Source organism: Sinocyclocheilus anshuiensis, unplaced genomic scaffold, assembly GCF_001515605.1.
Source record: "Sinocyclocheilus anshuiensis isolate Anshui unplaced genomic scaffold, SAMN03320099.WGS_v1.1 scaffold524, whole genome shotgun sequence".
NCBI classification, from domain to species: Eukaryota; Metazoa; Chordata; class Actinopteri; order Cypriniformes; family Cyprinidae; genus Sinocyclocheilus; species Sinocyclocheilus anshuiensis.
The window spans coordinates 2,738,368-2,757,378 of NW_015555703.1; the positions used below are offsets into that span (position 1 = coordinate 2,738,368).

Genomic DNA, 19,011 nt, shown 5'->3' on the forward strand with positions numbered 1-19,011 from the left:
TTTTTAGCAACATCATATGACCCCTTTAATGTAAATATATTTTGAAACATTATAGCATATATATATATGTTTGGCCATTTTTGTATATTTTTAAAATCTATTTAAAAATCTATTTGAAAAAAAAAAATACCGTATGGTTAGAGCTGCAATAAAAATATCATACTCAATAATAAAACAAATGATCATAAACATAACAGACGATGACGATTAGTTGAGAACATCAGCCAGTAACGCTATTTTAAAGTAGTGAAAAATGCATTTCTAGGAAAACATACATATTTTAATTTTATAATGCAAGCATTTCTATTTGTGACCCTGGAGCACAAAAGCAGTCTTAAGTCGCTGGGGTATATTTGTAGCAATAACCAACAATACACTGTATGGGTCAAAATTATCGATTTTTCTTTAATACCAAAAATCATTAGGATATTAAGTAAAGATCATGTTCCATGAAGATATTTTGTAAATTTCCTACCGTAAATATATCAAAAATGTATCATCATCAGTAATATGCATTGCTAAGAACTTCATTTAAACAACTTTAAAGGCGATTTTCTCAATATTTAGATTTTTTTGCACCCTCAGATTCCAGATTTTCATATAGTTGTATCTCAGCCAAATATTGTCTGATCCTAACAAACCATACATCAATGGAAAGCTTATTTATTCAGCTTTCATATGATATATAAATCTCCATTTAAAAAACTTGACCGTTATGACTGGTTTTGTGCTCCAGGGTCACATTTTGTCAAACAGCACATCCTTACAGCAAGAGAGAGATCCAGTGTTTTACTCACAGAGCAGCAGCAGCAGTCCCAGCAGCATCAGAAGAACACCAGATGCTCCAAACGTAGAGACGGTTTTTCTGGGCAGGCAAACTTTAGAAGCGTCACATGTGCAGACGTTTACCTGAAGCTCCTGAGCAGCGCAGATCTTCCCCTGCTGGTCCCACACGTCCACAAACACATGGTACACGCCGGGCCACAGTGTTTTTTGAGATCTGAATATCGCTGTAGTGTCTGAAAATATAACGTTAAAGAAGATGACATGATGCATGACCGGTTCGGACCTTTCAATGTCGATGTGTCTCAAGTTCTCCAATTTTCTGGAGCAGATGTTAGTAAAACAAAAGACGCATTAAAGTGCAGCATTAAGTCATGCAAAATGCATTAAAAGGTCATTCTTATGCATCCCGGACACTTCCACCAATATTTCTGGATGCACAAGGATACTGTCAGTTACTTGTTCACTAGTCTAACATGCTCCTTGTGCTTTTGTTTTGTTATGTGGACTTTTAGTTTGTAGTCTGTCCTTGATTGTTTCCAGGTGGGTCTAGTTAGTCTATTAAGCTTTTTTAAATGTTGTAACATATGCATCTTATTTTTTCCCGTGCGACCTTTCGTAAATTTAATATGTCTGGCTTCCGGTCTCATCCGCTTCCAGTTATTTTTATCTGTACAAAACAGCTTGTTTTTGTTTCTTGATATTGCAAACTGGTGTGTCTTACCATATTATTTTAACATTGTGCTATTGTAGCACAAACAGTTTTACCGTTTATTGCACTTTGTTATTCTTCTCGTTATTTCCCTACAAAGGCTAATGAATCAGAAGTCTCGCACATTCACAGAAAACAGCTTACTTCTGCATTGAAAAATATGGGACAATGTAGATATATGAGTCAAGCCCTTATGCACCATATACTGATGTCAATGCATTTCTCAGTTATTCTCTAATATCTCATGACCATGACATAATATCACATCCCCATGAGGTCATATATCTTGGCTTCATCAATCTATGCCATGCCCACAAGTTAATATGATGTAGCCACAAGAAGTTACAATTAATTACCATTGAGAGGTTCGATGCTCCATGACTCCTTTGTGCTTATGGTGTCCACTTTGAAACCAAAGGGTGATCCATTGGGGAAATGATCTTTGTCCACAGCCGTGACATAAACCACGTGATCCTCATAGCACAGCGTTTGAGACTGACGGCTCAGCACAGGACAGTGGTCATTAAAGTCCTTTACTTGAATGGCAATGGTTCCTGTTGCAGTTTTAGACGGAGCATCTGTAACAGAAGTGAGATATTCCTCCTTCAACTTTAAATCCAATTGCAATTCATAAAACGATATATTTTGAAACTCTTTTGGTTTTTTAGAAGTGCTTATAATAATAAACTTTGCAAATTCTAATCATCAGTGCTGGGTAGATTACTCCGTTACTGATAACAATTTACATGATGAAAACTGTAGTTAGTAACATAATCTGATTACTTTTGAGCTAACTCATTTACACAGACTTTAATGTGATTATTGTGTACCAAGTTGATAAAAAAAGAGAGAAATAAAATATATTAAATTTTTTTGTTATGAATATCATTTCCTAGACTGGGGTTCTTGGAAAAAAAAAAACTGTAGGACGTTCACGAAAAGCTAATAATTAATGAAAGCGTAAAAATGTCAAAAGCTTAGGAATCCCTACAATACATAAACAAACATTATTAAACATGAAAGCATGACAGTACATGCCCAAAGTCTTCCAGGTTTTAAATATTTTTGTCCAGACTTCCGATATTAATAATTAGTGAAGATATGATGAAGACCATGTATTTCACAGCTATGCATTGGCAGTGTTTAGTTCGCATAAATATTAGTCTCGTGTATATAAGAGATAGATTCATTCAGAAAGGAAAATTTTAAAGAAAAGAGAACTGGGGTGAAACAATAAATTATGAATAATTTACAGCCATTTTGTGAATACTATGTAATCCATAAAAAAGTAACTGTAATCTATGAGCATTTTAAAATGTAATGTAATCTAATTACAAGTACTTAATTTTTGGAAACTGATTATGTAATCCAGATTACATGTACTCAGTTACTACAGCACTGCATATCATAAAATGTAGGGTCACTTACCATTAGTGATGCAGATTATCTGAGCGTAATATGTGCCATTGACCAGAAACTTGGACTCATAATCTGGTATTTTATTGAGTCTTATATCAGCCGTCCTCTCATCTATAATCAGCCAGTTGTCAACGTCTTGTCCTTTTGCATACCTAAAATAATGATTATTTTATTACAAGATCTGATCAAAAACACATTCTTGTGTAATGTTTGAACCGTTTCTGTAGTCTCACCTGACGTCATGAGCAGTTAATAGCGTGTCGCTGTCTATTGCTGCGTAATTAAAGGGCCGTGTTTCTTTTAATCCTTAAATATAATCGCCCACTGCTATGATTGAGTAACATCTTTGCTTATGAAATAATGATATTATACACTGAACTGAGATTATTTCTGAGACTGATTAATTGTCATAAAATATGACACGTTTCGTGTCCGGGTCATTATGGATTACCATTAGGTGTCAAAATACTTTTTGTAAAATTATCTATGGAGTTAGGTTAGTGTCAAAAACTTTTGTAAAATCTATTTAGGCTTTTCCCCATATCTCTCACACTTCTAGGACTAAATTTTGTTGATATACATGACTATGTACATCTTGACGGTCCATTGCAGCATGACAAACTAATCACTTTTTTAATCTGAAACTGAAAGTTTATGTAAGTAAATAAGTAAAATGAATTTGTCTAGCCTTCAGTTTTTGTGTGGTTTATGTGTAACATGGTAACTTTCAAAACTTTTTTTTTCACATTCACTCAATGAGAAGTTGTTGATAAGATACAAAAGGGTTTTAGATGGAAAAATATTAAGCTATGAATGTTTTATAAAATAACAATTCTTGGGGTCCAAGTGAGCCCGGAATGAGAAAATAATACACAGATTTTGAGTACATTATGAGGGTTAAGTATGTTTATTTTGGTTGCTTTGGCATGGTTTTAAAACGTGCAAACAACAAAGATTGAAAATGTCAGTGAAAACTCATCTATAATCAGCCAGTTGTCAACGTCTTGTCCTTTTGCATACCTAAAATAATGATTATTTTATTACAAGATCTGATCAAAAACACATTCTTGTGTAATGTTTGAACCGTTTCTGTAGTCTCACCTGACGTCATGAGCAGTTAATAGCGTGTCGCTGTCTATTGCTGCGTAATTTGTTATAACTTTATTTAAAGTAGTGCTGGAGCTTTCTTCAGAGATGGTGATGACTTTGACGGCGGGTTTGAAGCGAGGGCCCTCAGGCTGGTTGATCACACTGACGTGGACGGTGTACGTCTTGCTCTCTGTTACAACTACTGAAGGGTGATACTCTGCCTTGTTAGCGACAGACACCTGCATGCTGATTTCCTTCAGCTCTTCATAGTCCAGCTCCTTTAAAGATAAACAAAGGGTGAAAAGCAGGAATGTAGGAGACTTCCTGCTGAACATTTTGTAGGAGACTTACTGCTGAACATTTGAAGTATCAAACACACACACACACACACACACACACACACACACACACACATTTATTCCTGCTCCCTGAGGTCCATTTATAAAGATGTTTACATCAAAAGTAGTCATAATTTAGAAATAAATGGTCATTTCCTACACCTTTTGTTTTCAACACTCCATTTAAAGGGCCGTGTTTCTTTTAATCCTTAAATATAATCGCCCACTGCTATGATTGAGTAACATCTTTGCTTATGAAATAATGATATTATACACTGAACTGAGATTATTTCTGAGACTGATTAATTGTCATAAAATATGACAAGTTTCGTGTCCGGGTCATTATGGATTACCATTAGGTGTCAAAATACTTTTTGTAAAATTATCTATGGAGTTAGGTTAGTGTCAAAAACTTTTGTAAAATCTATTTAGGCTTTTCCCCATATCTCTCACACTTCTAGGACTAAATTTTGTTGATATACATGACTATGTACATCTTGACGGTCCATTGCAGCATGACAAACTAATCACTTTTTTAATCTGAAACTGAAAGTTTATGTAAGTAAATAAGTAAAATGAATTTGTCTAGCCTTCAGTTTTTGTGTGGTTTATGTGTAACATGGTAACTTTCAAAACTTTTTTTTTCACATTCACTCAATGAGAAGTTGTTGATAAGATACAAAAGGGTTTTAGATGGAAAAATATTAAGCTATGAATGTTTTATAAAATAACAATTCTTGGGGTCCAAGTGAGCCCGGAATGAGAAAATAATACACAGATTTTGAGTACATTATGAGGGTTAAGTATGTTTATTTTGGTTGCTTTGGCATGGTTTTAAAACGTGCAAACAACAAAGATTGAAAATGTCAGTGAAAACTTGCACTAATTGGTCTATGAATTCTCCGAACACCAGGGTTGGAAATTAATGGGGCTTGTGGCAAAAATGCCACCAATATAAACACAAATGCTCATCAAATTGAAGATAAAGGGGCAAAAATTGCCCCTGCAATTATGGCTGTTGCAATTAAAAAGACATGTGAAAATGAATGAAAAATGTCTATTCACGGAATTACATTTTGATTCGCTCACACTGCATCAGATTGCTTTTTACATTCAGATTGTTTTTTTTGTTGTTGAGCCTTATAGCCAATCACATGCATTTCCATTTAACTTAGGAATGCAATGGCCAATCAGAGATGCTTAGATTAGTCAGCGCTGAAAACTTCGGAGTTGTTGTTGAGTGTGCACGCTCACTGCTTGTGAATTCCTTCATCATAAACAACACAGTGCAGACACGATGTAAATAAAAGATTCATTTCGTAGCTTCAGCGATTATAACAGGAGATTTTGCATAACTTGCACTAGACTAGACTAATGTCATGAACCGACATGTTTGTGAAGCCAGAGCAAGAATATATGACGAGCCATTTCCCCAAAACGCAGACATAAAACACAAAAAAGTTTTATATGTACTCTATTTATCGGCATTAATAATCGTTACTACAATATCAAGAGCAATCAATTTTTGCCTCTTAATGGAAAAGTTCATTTCTGACCCTGCTGAACACACATGGCCCAGAATGCCATTTGGACCTGCAGACAGTGTATTTAAAGGGACAGTTCACCCAAAAATGAAAAACCTGTCAACATTTACTCACCCTTGATTGGAAAAAAAAAAATACTAGAATTCAATGGCTACTGTCAACTGTTTGGTTACTAACATTCTTCAAAATATATTTTTTTGTGTTCAACAAACTCATATGATTTGAAACAATTGGAGGGCGAGAAAATTTTCTTTTTTGGCTGAACTATCTCTTTAACTCCTGTGAAGGCGATGTTGTTTCCCTCAAACGAACACAGACAATATTAAGTTGAGCCTCAGGGTAGTGTTTTCTGCTTGGTCAGATACCCGTAGAGTTCTTTCAGTGCCTGGTACACAGCTGGGATAAGGACAGCTGTGAATTCCCTCGCTAGGCAGAATAGCCAACACAGTAGCATTAGATATTCCAGATCAGGGGAGCAAAACAACATGACAGAATGTGCACAATATGCATGGAGAACCACAGCAGGTTCCTCCACAAGTTTCTCTGAAGCGGATTTATTTTGTGCTGGAACAAGACCAGTGTCCTTAGCTTGCAGAGATTGTTGTCCAGTGATTGAACGTTTGCAAGCAGAGTATTTGGCCCCATAAGCATATTTCAAGACTTGCACAAGCTGAGTAACTGGCATTGAGAAAAGGCAATGCCAACAGAGTTAACTATGCAGGTATTATAAACCCTCTTCATCTAATGTTAGAAAACAGCAGCTAAAGTTAATTTTCAACAATATCCCTGACCATTTCAGTCTGATATTAACAATCTGAGCATCCCATTTGTAAATGGGTTCAGGTGTGCATTGCAGACAATAAATCAGATATTAAATTAAAAGAGATGTACAATAGTTTCTACACACATGCAATAACAAAAATCAACAATGGTCTCTTCCCATAAGATAATAGATCTTTTACTCGTTTCCCTTGAACTGTTGAACTGACTCGAGCTGAATAATGAACAACATTGCTTCCTTTTGTAGAGCTGCTTACTGCTGAACTGAACTTGTTTCAAATCGATGAAGTTCACACTGCTGTTGTTCTGAACTGAACCAACACTGAACTGACTTGAGCTAAATAATGACACTACTCTTTCTGAGCTGCTTTACAGCAGCATCTGAACTGTCTCCTTAACTTAAGTTTCCATAATCTGTCATTTAAAATGTGTAAATAAAGGTGTAAATAAAGTACAAAAGTGTATCTTTTGAAAAGGTACAGCCCCAGATTCACAATATTTATAACATTGATTTGAAATTAACATAAAACCTAATTTCAGACCATTCCTGAAACTCAGTGTAGTCTTAATCACATACGTTCAAATGAGAAATAACAAGATGATAATCAACAACAACAAAAAAAAAAGAAATGAGAACTAATGAGAAAACACATAGAGAGCAAACAAAAGGAATGATTTAATGTGGAGAAATTAATGGTTAACTCGCTGATGCAGGAGACAAGAGTGTGGAAAATAATCCACAACTGAAATATGTGTTATCAAAAAAGTTAAAAATTGTAAATGGGGAAAAAAATCCAAATATTTGATTGAGTTCCAACATATTAATTTTCATTTCCCCTGTTGTACTTTAGTTTCCCCTAATGTACTTTAGTTAACTAAATAATAATAATAATAATAAAATTGTATTTAAAAAATCATTACTTGAAATGAATATTAACTGAAATAAAATAAAATATAAAAAACTTTTTTTTTAATTTCAGCCAGTTTCCAAGGCAACATTTCTAATTTTTGTTTAGTTTGATGCACTAGATGTACAATAACTAAAACCGAAATAAAAAATGAATAAAAACTATACAGACATTTAAAAACAACAAACATATTTAACACACAACAAAATTACTAAAACTTTAACTAAAGTTAACATGAAAGCAGAATATATAAAAATAAATTATTTTTAAAATATTAACAAAAACAATCATATTGTCTCAATGATACTAAAATAACACCTTTTACTCTCTCTTCTTCTCACACAGTGTGAATCGCGTGTGTTGTTAGAAAAACATCTTTCTGCTATGAACACACTGCACATCTCAGTGCAGACTGTTTGTTTTACATCTGTCAGAATGTAATGCAGGTTTTGCAAAGACGCTGTTGAAGGATATTGCAGTCAGGCTTTTGAAAGATGGTGCAGCTAAAACTATAGTCAGTCTGACAGCAGGTGTGCAAGAGAAAACAAAGCACTGTTTGAAAAGGCAAAAGAGAAGAAATTACAGACTAATCAGTCTACCTTATTGAGAATCAGGATGCCTTCGTTGGTCTTGTCGTCTGTGATTATGGAGAAATAACCGGCTTCGTTTCCTGACACGATTGTAAAGACAGCCAGCCAGTTTTCAGTATAGATCAGATCCTCGTCCGTCACTTCAATTCTCACCACTTGCACGTTTCGAGTGTTTTCCTCCACACTGCACTCGTACTAAAACCAAACAAAGTGATTTCACTTTAATAAGCTTAAATTACAAAACATTTCATATCCATTAAATGTGTAATATCAAATATAATGCACGTGTTTTACAAATATGTGCATAGAAATGTTCCCAACAACTCATGAGGTCTCAACAAGTCCTTTGGTATTTTTTGGTATAATAAAATCTTACAAAGTTTTTCTCCAAAGTAGGGATGTTGTCATTGACATCAAGAATCTTTATGACAGCTGTCCCTGTTCCTGTATTTCCATTCGCAGCTCCGTTCATATCAGTCCCTTTAATAATCAACGTGTATGTGTCTTGTTTCTGTGATGAGAAAAGCACAAACATCAGTCACAGGTGCAAGTAAATGTGCAATGCAATTAGGATTGGTAACACTTTAGTTTAGAGACCAGTTCTCACTCAGTTGCTTATTAGCATGCATATTACTAGCATATTGGCTGTTTATTAGTATTTATAAAACACATATTAATGCTTTATTCTGCATGATCATATTTTAGATCTGTAACACTACCCAATACCTAAACTTGACAACTGCCTTACTATTAATATGTAGCAAATTAGGAGTTTATTGAGGCAAAAGTTGTAGCTAATAGTGAGAATTGGACCTTATAATAAAGTGTGACACATTAATCATAATGTGCAAATCTGGCAGAATCAGTCAACAATAACCTGCAAAACATTGTGCAACATCAATTATGTTTCTGTAAAAACTATATTTGTATTTCCTGAAAAAAAAAAAATGCGTGCAATGCATCAATCAATCAATCAATCAATCAATCAATCAATCAATCAATCAATCAATCTGTGGTAAAATTATCCAGAAAAATAGAAGAAATCAATGTTTGGAATGTCAGTAAATGGGAATTTTTCAATCTTTAATCTTAAATTTGAATGAATAAATTTGATTAAAAAAAAAAATAGGGCTGAAATTAACTACAAAACAAAATGTGAAAGTAGTCTGTACATTAAGCGATTCAAGCTAAATTAATTACAAATTGCAAGTGCAGCAACAATTTAAACGTGAATTTAATTTGACTCGATGTCAGCGACTGCATACCTCTCTGTCGAGCTTGTTGTGCATGACGTGTATCCCACCGGTCTCTCGATTAATGTAGAACATGTTATCAGGATGCTGTTCAGCAATGCTGTAGGCGATTTTTGTATGCAGAGTTCCTTGCTGATCTGCATCTGTTGCTGTGATGGTCTTTGCAAACGTGTCTGAAAAATCAAGGACAACACAATAGCACAAACATACAATTCACTGCATTTCACAATTCACAGCTAAAATGAACATTAGCGGCAGTAAACCACTAATAACATTTATGCCTTTTCACATAAATTATGATAACGGGACAGCTTATTATTGGCTTATTTTTGCACAGTTCATTGCACAATGCTATGTTTGGACCTCAAAACACTTTTACCTTAGTGCGTGGATTTTAATACACATTTACATCGCATAAACAGCTCCATTTGTCTGTATTAATCTTGCTCTTCTTGTTCACTTGGTACAGCATTGTACTTGTGATGTGGAACGTTCAGGTCCGAGTCACAATAAAAGAGCTCAAAGACTTGTCAAAGCAAGCTAAAGTGGCATGTTTGCTTTAGCAAAGTGTTTTTATCTCGTTTGTTTTTATTAACGTTATAGGTTTAGTGTAGGTGTGTTATTTTCAGATGCAACAGAGCATTAACCTTTTAGCGCCACTCCCCCAACATTTCATCTTCCAAAGTGCCACATACAACAACAAACAAAATCGTTGTTACATTACTTTCATCTGTTTCAGATAAAACTGAACACGCTTTTAGCACCACTGACTAGACTCTAGATGAAACACACAATTTAATATCAGTTTGCAGAAATGTCACCACAAGTTTTGATGGAAGCAAAACTGTTTCCAACATTGATAATAAATCAGATTCAGCATATTAGAATGATTTCTGAAGGATCATGTGACACTGAAGACTGGAGTAATGATGATGAAAATTCAGCTTTGCATCACAGGTATAAATTATATTTTAAAGTATTTTAAAACCGAAACCATTATTTTAAATGGTAATAATATTTTACAATATTACAGTTTTTTATGTATTTTTGGTCAAATAAATGCAGCCTTGATGAACAGAAGATATTTCTTTAAAAGCATTAAAAATCTTACTGATTCCAAACTTTTGAACAGCAGTGTAGAATGTGACCAGTTTTCATGCATGTCAGGTCACATACTGTATAGATTATCCTGTCTCTTTGATTTTTGAGTCTAGATTTATGCATACACATTGCCCCATGAAAACCATGTCCAGTGAAAAAGTGCAGTGGACTAATTTACATTTTATTAAAAGTGCCCCACGTATTCTACGCTCATGAGACAGGGTGAAAAGGCCACTGCACACTTTTAAGAACCCTCTAAAATTGTGACTGACAAAACATCTATTATAACGTAACAAAATAATTATAATTGATATGTTGCTTGCAAAAAACTTCAGTTCCACCTCTGTAATATGCTGTTTGTTTTGACACATCAGCATTTACACGCGGCACTAACCTGCGATCAGATTTCAACAGGACGGTCTCTGGTTTCGTGATTGCATGCATAACGCAATATGTAGTGTGATACTGTGCATTGAAAAAGTCTGAAAAAACTGCAGTTTCTTCCAAATATACTTGTATTTTAATCCGAGCCCAAACGTGACACTTTAGGCAGGATTGTCAGTTAATTTATTAGAGTGCCAGTAATAACTGAACTTGAGATATGCTTCACATGATCTGTGCACGTCTTGTGCTTGTAAATGTACTGTATGTGTTTCTCCAGTTATATAAACTGGATGGGTTTTTAGAGCTAAATGGTTAAATCCTTATTTTAAGCAGTGGTTAATTGACAGGACTGTACACTATTGCTATGTGGTCAGATGCATTATGGACCACTTCCGAATGTGGTTGAAAGTTTTGGACCCTTGATTTAACCAGACTGGATCAACCAGTGAATTTGAATGCTCTTATACACTCTGCTTACGCAACCGTTGTGAAATGAGCGTTAGAATGAAAGTGCCATCAGAGCATGAAAATGTGGGCTTTATCTGTGTGAAAGCCCATACATGCCCAAAGCATGACGATTCCTGCCTTTACAACCTCAAAAAATCGGTTATTCATTGCTTCCCAATGCATGTTCTGATGATCGAAACATAAACATGTGCAATACAGAACATGTGAGTAAGGTAACGTGTGAGAACAGGTAAGTGCTTATATGTAACAAGTGGCAATTATTGTTGAATATAAGCAGGATCTGATTATGGTATGTGCTTCTGATTAACTGTTGTGTTTGTTTATCCATCATTTTGACTCCGAGATGATTTTCTTTTTCCAGAAAATGCAAGTTATTGTCGTCATATTGAATTAAAACTTACTGACTTTGCTGACAAAAAACACTGATAATTTTTGTACTGATCAATTTACACTTCTTGTGTTCCTGGTCAAAAATTACACGCCTACAAAAAATAGCTTATACATTTCTTGTTTTGCTATATTGGATTCAATCTTTTCAATGTAGGCCTCATTGATCTGAACTTATGCACATCAGTTGTGAAGTGAACATTGCCAAAATTCACAAATAATGCTTTTTGCACTTCAAAACTGGGGTGCTTTTAATCATGACTTTAAATTGTCTTTTGGGGAGGAATTTCTCAGCCAAATTGATGTGTGATTAATTTGCGATTAATTAGATTTATTAATAGGCACATCAAGAAATTAGATTAGATCTTTTATTTATGTTTTTGTTGCTGTCCAAAACAACAAAATGTCCAAAAGTGACAAATCATTAAAGCATTTAGTAGAAGCATCTGTAGACTTCACAGCCCAGTTGTTTGGGCTTTTAAAAACAATAGTCTTTACGATTATGACTGCATAAAAAAAGCATGGCAAGAGTTCATCAGCAAAGATGAATAGTAAGCAAACTTCCAGTCGCCTTAACCTGACTGTATATAAATATAAACAGATCCATTCAGAATTATTAAACAGACCAAAACACAAATTTAAAAAGCAAATAAACACATTCTGAATTTGGCAACTCATCATCACCAGTGAACAGTTTCTCTGTCAGAGTGAGTGTTGATGCCCATACAAACATCACTGACCATCGCAAACTCCTATAAAAACAGGCTTCTTCAGCGAGTGTCCATTATAAAACACCTGCCAGACATGCGACCACACTGAAATGTGCGAGAGGTTTAGATAAAGGGGTTTGAGTTACATCAAACAGTCACGTTCCATCTCTGCACATCTCTCAGAAACCAAACCAGCTCTAGCCTAATAATCACGACTGCTTGATATTTAAATGTTTTAAACTTTGTATGATTGTCACGATCTGTGCTAGGAGGAGTGCAGAACGAGGAACAAGGAGACGTGGAGTAAATAAACAGTCTTTAATCAAAACACTGAGGGAAAAAACAAAAATGGAGGGTAGACACACGGAGGTTACTGTTTTTTTGGGTCGGTTCTTCTGTCACGATCTGTGCTAGGAGGCGCGCGGAATGAGGAACAAGGAGACGTGGAGTACATAAACAGTCTTTAATCCTGGGAATGACAGGGGAATTTCACAACATCCAACAAGTAGAACCGACAAAGGAAGACTACACAGACTCTAATAAACACAGGGCAGTCAGGGGAACACAGGTGCATGGAATCAATCAAATTAACACGAGGAGAAACTGGGTCACGGGGAGCAAAACACACACAGACATTCCAGAACCCTGACAATTCGCCCCCCTCCCGGAAGGTGCGTCCTCGCATCGTAGAACAACAGAGGGGGGGGACCCAGGCCACAGCCATAATGTCGACCCACGGTGGAGCTGACGGAGGGAGGAGCCATGGAGGAGGAATGGCCACCAACTCCAGGGGTCCGACCAACGGCGGCGGAGCAGGTGGTGGAGGAGCCCGAGGCAGAGACAGAGAGCCAATGAGCCAGTGCGACGGGGAGGATCCGGACGTCCTAGGCGGAGCAGATGGTGCTGGTGACCGACGCGAAGATGTGGATCCAGGAGGCCGCAGTGGAGCCGGAGCAACCGAGGACTGAGGAGGAGCCGAGGGGATGAAGGAGCCTGACAGAGGGGCTGCCAGACGACAGCGGAGGAGGAGGCAGGAGTGGGTGGGTGGTAGGGCGGGCATTCGTGAGCCTCCGGGGAAACTCCAGCCATGGTGACGCTGGAGGATGGCAGTCCCGCGGAGCTCGCACCGCATAGATGGTGGGCTGAGGGTGAGCAGAGGGGCTGCCAGACGACAGCGGAGGAGGCAGGAGCAGGTGGGAGGGTGGGCATTTGTGAGCCTCCGGGCATTCGGGACTAAACTCTGGATCAGGAGCCCCCTCTAGGCTGAACACGGGAACAGGATTGCGCTCTGGAGGAGCGGACACTTGAGGGCGCTTTCTAGGAGCGGGCACTGGAAGGCGCTCTGAACTGGATTCGGGGGCTGGAGCCCTCTCCTCTTCGTTTTGGCACATACGCCGCGCCATACTCAGCTCACCCTCAGCCACGGTGCAGGACCAACTCCAGGGGTCCGACCAACGGCGGCGGAGCAGGTGGTGGAGGAGCCCGAGGCAGAGACAGAGAGCCAATGAGCCAGTGCGACGGGGAGGATCCGGACGTCCTAGGCGGAGCAGATGGTGCTGGTGACCGACGCGAAGATGTGGATCCAGGAGGCCGCAGTGGAGCCGGAGTGACCGAGGACTGAGGAGGAGCCGAGGGGATGGAGGAGCCTGACGGAGCCGGAGGTACGAGGCGAAGCCAGAGGAATGGAGTCCCGAGGCGTAGGATGGTCGACACCAGACCAAGGCGGAGCCGGAGGGACGAGGGAGGCCGGCAGAGTTAGATGGTGGGCTGAGGGTGAGCAGAGGGGCTGCCAGACGACAGCGGAGGAGGAGGCAGGAGCGGGTGCTTTGAGAGACGCTGGGCACTGTGTCGGGAGTGGAACTGGCGAGATTCTCCTGGGAACAGGCGGGGAACGGAGATCCATTTCTCGCTAGAGTCCACTCCACGAAGGCGGCAAATTCCGCTCGAGGACCATCTTCGGACGACGGCACTCTGCCCGCGGTGTTCAGGCTAGCGTCATAGAATGCGCAGAGAGCGTCGACCGGGAAGCTGGTAAGTTCGGCGAGGGCCAGAAACAGTCTGGTATGGTCTATGAGCGAGCTCCCCAGCAGGAGGAGGAGGAATTCGGGGCGAAGGAGGGGATCCATAGAACACAACGGAAACAAAACACTGAGGGAAAAAACACAGAAACAAAAACGGAGGGTAGATACACGGAGGTTACTGTTTTTTTTGGTCAGTTCTTCTGTCACGATCTGTGCTAGGAGGAGTGCGGAACGAGGAACAAGGAGACGTGGAGTACATAAACAGTCTTTAATCCTGGGAATGACAGGGGAATTTCACAACATCCAACAAGTAGAACCGACAAAGGAAGACTACACAGACTGGGGCTAATAAACACAGGGCAGTCAGGGGAACACAGGTTCATGGAATCAATCAAATTAACACAATTAACATGAGTAGAAACTGGGTCACGGGGAGCAAAACACACACAGACATTCCAGAACCCTGACAATGATAGGCTACATATTTCTCTGTCTCACTCTCTATCTCTCTCGGGGATGGCATTTATGCAAGTGTTCTTTATAATTTGTTCAGATTTGCATTTGTATGCATAGTAAAAGGTTTTTTTTTTTTTTTTCAACCTCCATGTTCCCTAATCTGCTATTTATAGTGTCAGTCTCCTGTTATTTGAGGTTGTGGTTGTCCTGACATTACTCAGCACACAGAGTTGTATATATTCCTCTTATAGGACGCGAACTCTGGTCACAAGGCATATTTGTTCAGTGATAATTACGAAGAAAAAAGATAGGCTGTAAACCATGGACATAACGGTTTTCAGTTTTCTCAAGTAATTGTACGGACTTCTGGGTAAAGCCTCGCCCTACTTCCGGTTTTATTCAAATACAGATACGGATATGAATAATTGAGATTGTTACAGACACGGGCTCCGCTGCAGACCCCAAATATAGAATAAACTAATAACCCCAAAAATGTACTTTGCAATTTTTTTTGCAAGACATTAAGTAATCATTCACAGTGAAGGCTGGAGAAAGTAACATTTATTCAAGAACTCCTCGTTCCTCGTTTGCTCCCCGAGTGAATTGTGACACCAAGCCAGAGTCTTGATTTTACCGTGGTTGAAATGCTTTGCATGACCTGAAGAGAGCTATAACCCTGAAATACATAACGGAAACGTTGTTTGGTTAAAACTTCAGAATACTGTTCCATCATTAATGAATAACTACAAACGAACAAATGGGTAACAAAATACTAATATTCTAGTTACTACTATTAACTAACAAGAAATTTGTAATTATTATAGTAATTAGAAAGTAATATCACACAGTTGAATGCGATAGTTCACTATTAGCTACTCAGTAACTACACATTTTCACTAAGAAAACTAAGAAACTATACAGTTTCATAATTAAAGTGAAACTAATTTATAACTATAACAGGTTAAATAAACTTTAACATTTTAACCACTACTTTAACATTTAACCACTTACTTAAACCAGTAATATCAGACTTATGATTTGGGTTAGCTTCACATTATTGCTAAACATTTCTAGTCATCAGCCATCCCAAATTCTAAAGAGATTACTACGCAAAATCTTACACAAACCTCAAAAGCTTACATGAACTACTAGGGAATAACCATGTATTGTCTTTGTAACTGTTCGACATGATTACCAATTTCTTCTGAAGGATTTGGTAATACTTGAGTCATAACTAGTGGGGTACCATGATCTTCACTTTAAAATGAATTATGCTAGAATATGATAAACCTTTAATTGTGGGAGATTTCACCATGCATGTTTTTTTTTGTCCATCTAACTCACTGGATAAAGAGTTTTTGTCTCTTTTTTTTTAAACTCTTTTTAACCTCATATAGCACGTATAAGAACATACTCATGATCATGGACACAGAATTTGTTAAAAAATAAAACTGAATTTGAGAAAAAAATTGAACGTATTTTGTAAGGCCTTAAAAATGTATTTTTTTGTTAAACTATTAATAAATTGCTGTTACATTGTGTAAGTTTCATGATTTTAATTAATTAGACATGATTTTTGATTAATATTTTTAATTTAACCATTAAAACAGAGTCTAGAAAAATGTAAACAGGAAAAAAATATGGAATTTGGAAAAAATTCATAGGGCCCTATACTGCCTAATTCGTTAATCATAGTTTCTTGTTAGTTAAGGAATGGTCCAAAATTCATACTCAGTATTGTGCAAGTCTTATTTTTCTCACACACACCTAGTTTCACTTTAAAAGATTAGGGCTGTTTCTCAATTCTAAGAATGCAAAGAATGGACTTGCTAGGCTACTTTGTGAAATTGAGATGCGCTGTGATCTTGTTGCTCAACTGACCGTCCGAGCAAATTATAAGGAGTGGCCAAAGTACAATAAATACAACATAACATCACAAACAAATGTCATAAACTATAAAAAACAAAATAATTTCATATTATTATGGATTGACATTATTTTTCGTATTATTTTACATCTTTTTATTTTACTGTATGTGTTTGTGAAAACGAGTTTGTATATTTGTTACCTTTGCTTTGTCAATGTTAAGATTCTTTTTATATGTCAATAAAAGTACTGCAGGCTTTCTCCAGGTCTTTATCAGTTTATTAAAATAATGCAAAACAAATGTTTACTTTCACGAGCCTTCACAAATTTGTGAGCTTGCAGGAATAGTTACAGGCTTCCTTCCGTACAGTCTTCCGGGATTTCTAATGGTTCGATTCTCTCAAGTCTGCATCTCATGCATCCTTGATATCAAGAACACATCCGGGACTTTCATGCATCTTCTGTATACTTGTGTTCTTGTTCTTGAGTGTCGCTAAAAAGTTAATGCTCTATCATGTTGGAAAATAACAAACCTCCAACACCAAACCCAAATGTAAACCTACTGTGTTTTGCATAGTTTCAGTGCTTCATCTCTCAAGTGCAACACTGTATCACGTCAGCTACTGAGCAAACTTACTGCATTTGAAAACCCATCCATATGAAGCTGTATATGTGACGCTAACATTCAAAAGTATCAGTTTTCAAATCTGGCAGCATGTTAAAATTGTTCAGAAGTCAAAACATAATATTGTGTGAAAATAAGGCTTTCTTAATCGAATCTCTGGCCCTGTAAATCACACTTTGTGTGAAAAGGAATAAAAGTTGTCAGAGTTTTACTGCCTCTAGTGTTCATTTCAACTCTAAACTGCAGCAATTCATACATATAGATTTGTTTTTTGAGTTTTGCAGAAATGTAGGTAGAGGCATGTATTTCCAGTAGCTTAGCCGCTACTAATAAAATGCAATTGTTAATTTAGTAAGTTAATTCAGCTAACACTACAAACACTTTGAACAATGAAAATGACTGAGCCGATTTCCTGATTGTCTCAAGCATCATGTATGATTGCAGTACCTCTTGCGCTTCGCTCATAAACAGCTCCGGTTGTCAGGTTAAACACAGGAGCATTATCGTTCTCATCCTCCACCACGATTCTCAAATCAATATCTTTCTCAGCATGACTGCCATTCAGAAACCTGGCCACCCCTTGAAGCTGGAATGCAGGAAAATCACCAAACATTTCACAAATTACATATAAGTTTAATTCAATGGGAACTTCTTTGATTTTATTTTATTTTTTTAGGGGTGTGACGAGACACTTAGCTCACGAGACGAGACACGATTATTACACAGTATTCTTAAGAAATCCTCAATGACAAAATACAGTACATGACTGGAAAAATAGTCTGCAGGTGCATTTTGAAATGCTTTAAGTAATCGTCTTGTAATGCATGTCATTCCAGTTCTGAGTATGAATTATCATATGCAGTAAAAGACAACAATATACAAGCACTGTAAAAGGTTTTGCCACAGACTGCTTCTCTCCTGTATGATTTCACACGAGTCTCTTCAGACCTTAGAACTCTACATGAATTATGAGCTTCTAGAACTTCTGACCTCCTAACTGAACTCCTTCCCACAAGTTGAACATAAAAACAGTATAAATAACAAAAATATATAGCACACGGTTTTTTTCTTAGATTTGTTAAGTGCAACCATAATCAAAGTACTCCCTCAATATTCAACAGACCAGGTATTTCTTAAAGGGGTCATATGATGCGATTTCAAGTTTTCCTTTCTCTTTGGAGTGCTACAAGCTCTTGGTGCATAAAGAAGATCTGTAAAGTTGCAAAGACTAAAGTCTCAAATCCAAAGAGATATTCTTTATAAAAGTTAAGAGTCAACCACGCCTACCTAAAACGGCTCGTTCTAACACGCCCCCACATGTCTACGTCACTATGTGGGAAGATTTGCATAACGCTGCCCAAATGTGTACGCAAAGAAAAAAGGCATAACTTTTATTCTCGCTGTAGTATTGTTGCTGCCGCCGCCATGTCGTGAAGGTGCTGTGTTTCGTTTGTGAAAGCGAAACTACTTTGTTTGGTCTTCCAAAAGAGGATGATATAAGCGGAGTCCAGCCCGGGGTCGTCACATGTGGTTGACGCAAGCACACCCGCCGCCGCTCACTCTAGCCCGCCGTGTGT

At 37.5% G+C, this 19,011-nt stretch overlaps 2 protein-coding genes across 2 annotated transcripts in view; both read right to left on the minus strand.

Moving 5' to 3' along the window:
• The window catches only part of LOC107671656 (desmoglein-2-like), a 10,517-nt gene extending 6,996 nt beyond the window's left edge, over positions 1–3,521 (minus strand). Inside the window, exons 1-5 of the mRNA XM_016464563.1 lie at positions 3,515–3,521; positions 3,148–3,220; positions 2,924–3,066; positions 1,852–2,073; positions 798–1,019 (exon numbers count right to left, since the gene is read on the minus strand). Of these exons, the coding sequence (XP_016320049.1) occupies positions 798–1,019; positions 1,852–2,073; positions 2,924–3,066; positions 3,148–3,220; positions 3,515–3,521 (667 nt within the window). The remainder of the gene's footprint in view (positions 1–797; positions 1,020–1,851; positions 2,074–2,923; positions 3,067–3,147; positions 3,221–3,514) is intronic.
• A 490-nt stretch (positions 3,522–4,011) lies between these two features.
• LOC107671657 (desmoglein-2-like) overlaps positions 4,012–19,011 on the minus strand; it is a 17,889-nt gene continuing 2,889 nt past the window's right edge. The window contains exons 3-7 of the mRNA XM_016464564.1: positions 17,882–18,020; positions 9,429–9,589; positions 8,540–8,674; positions 8,173–8,358; positions 4,012–4,281 (exon numbers count right to left, since the gene is read on the minus strand). Of these exons, the coding sequence (XP_016320050.1) occupies positions 4,012–4,281; positions 8,173–8,358; positions 8,540–8,674; positions 9,429–9,589; positions 17,882–18,020 (891 nt within the window). The remainder of the gene's footprint in view (positions 4,282–8,172; positions 8,359–8,539; positions 8,675–9,428; positions 9,590–17,881; positions 18,021–19,011) is intronic.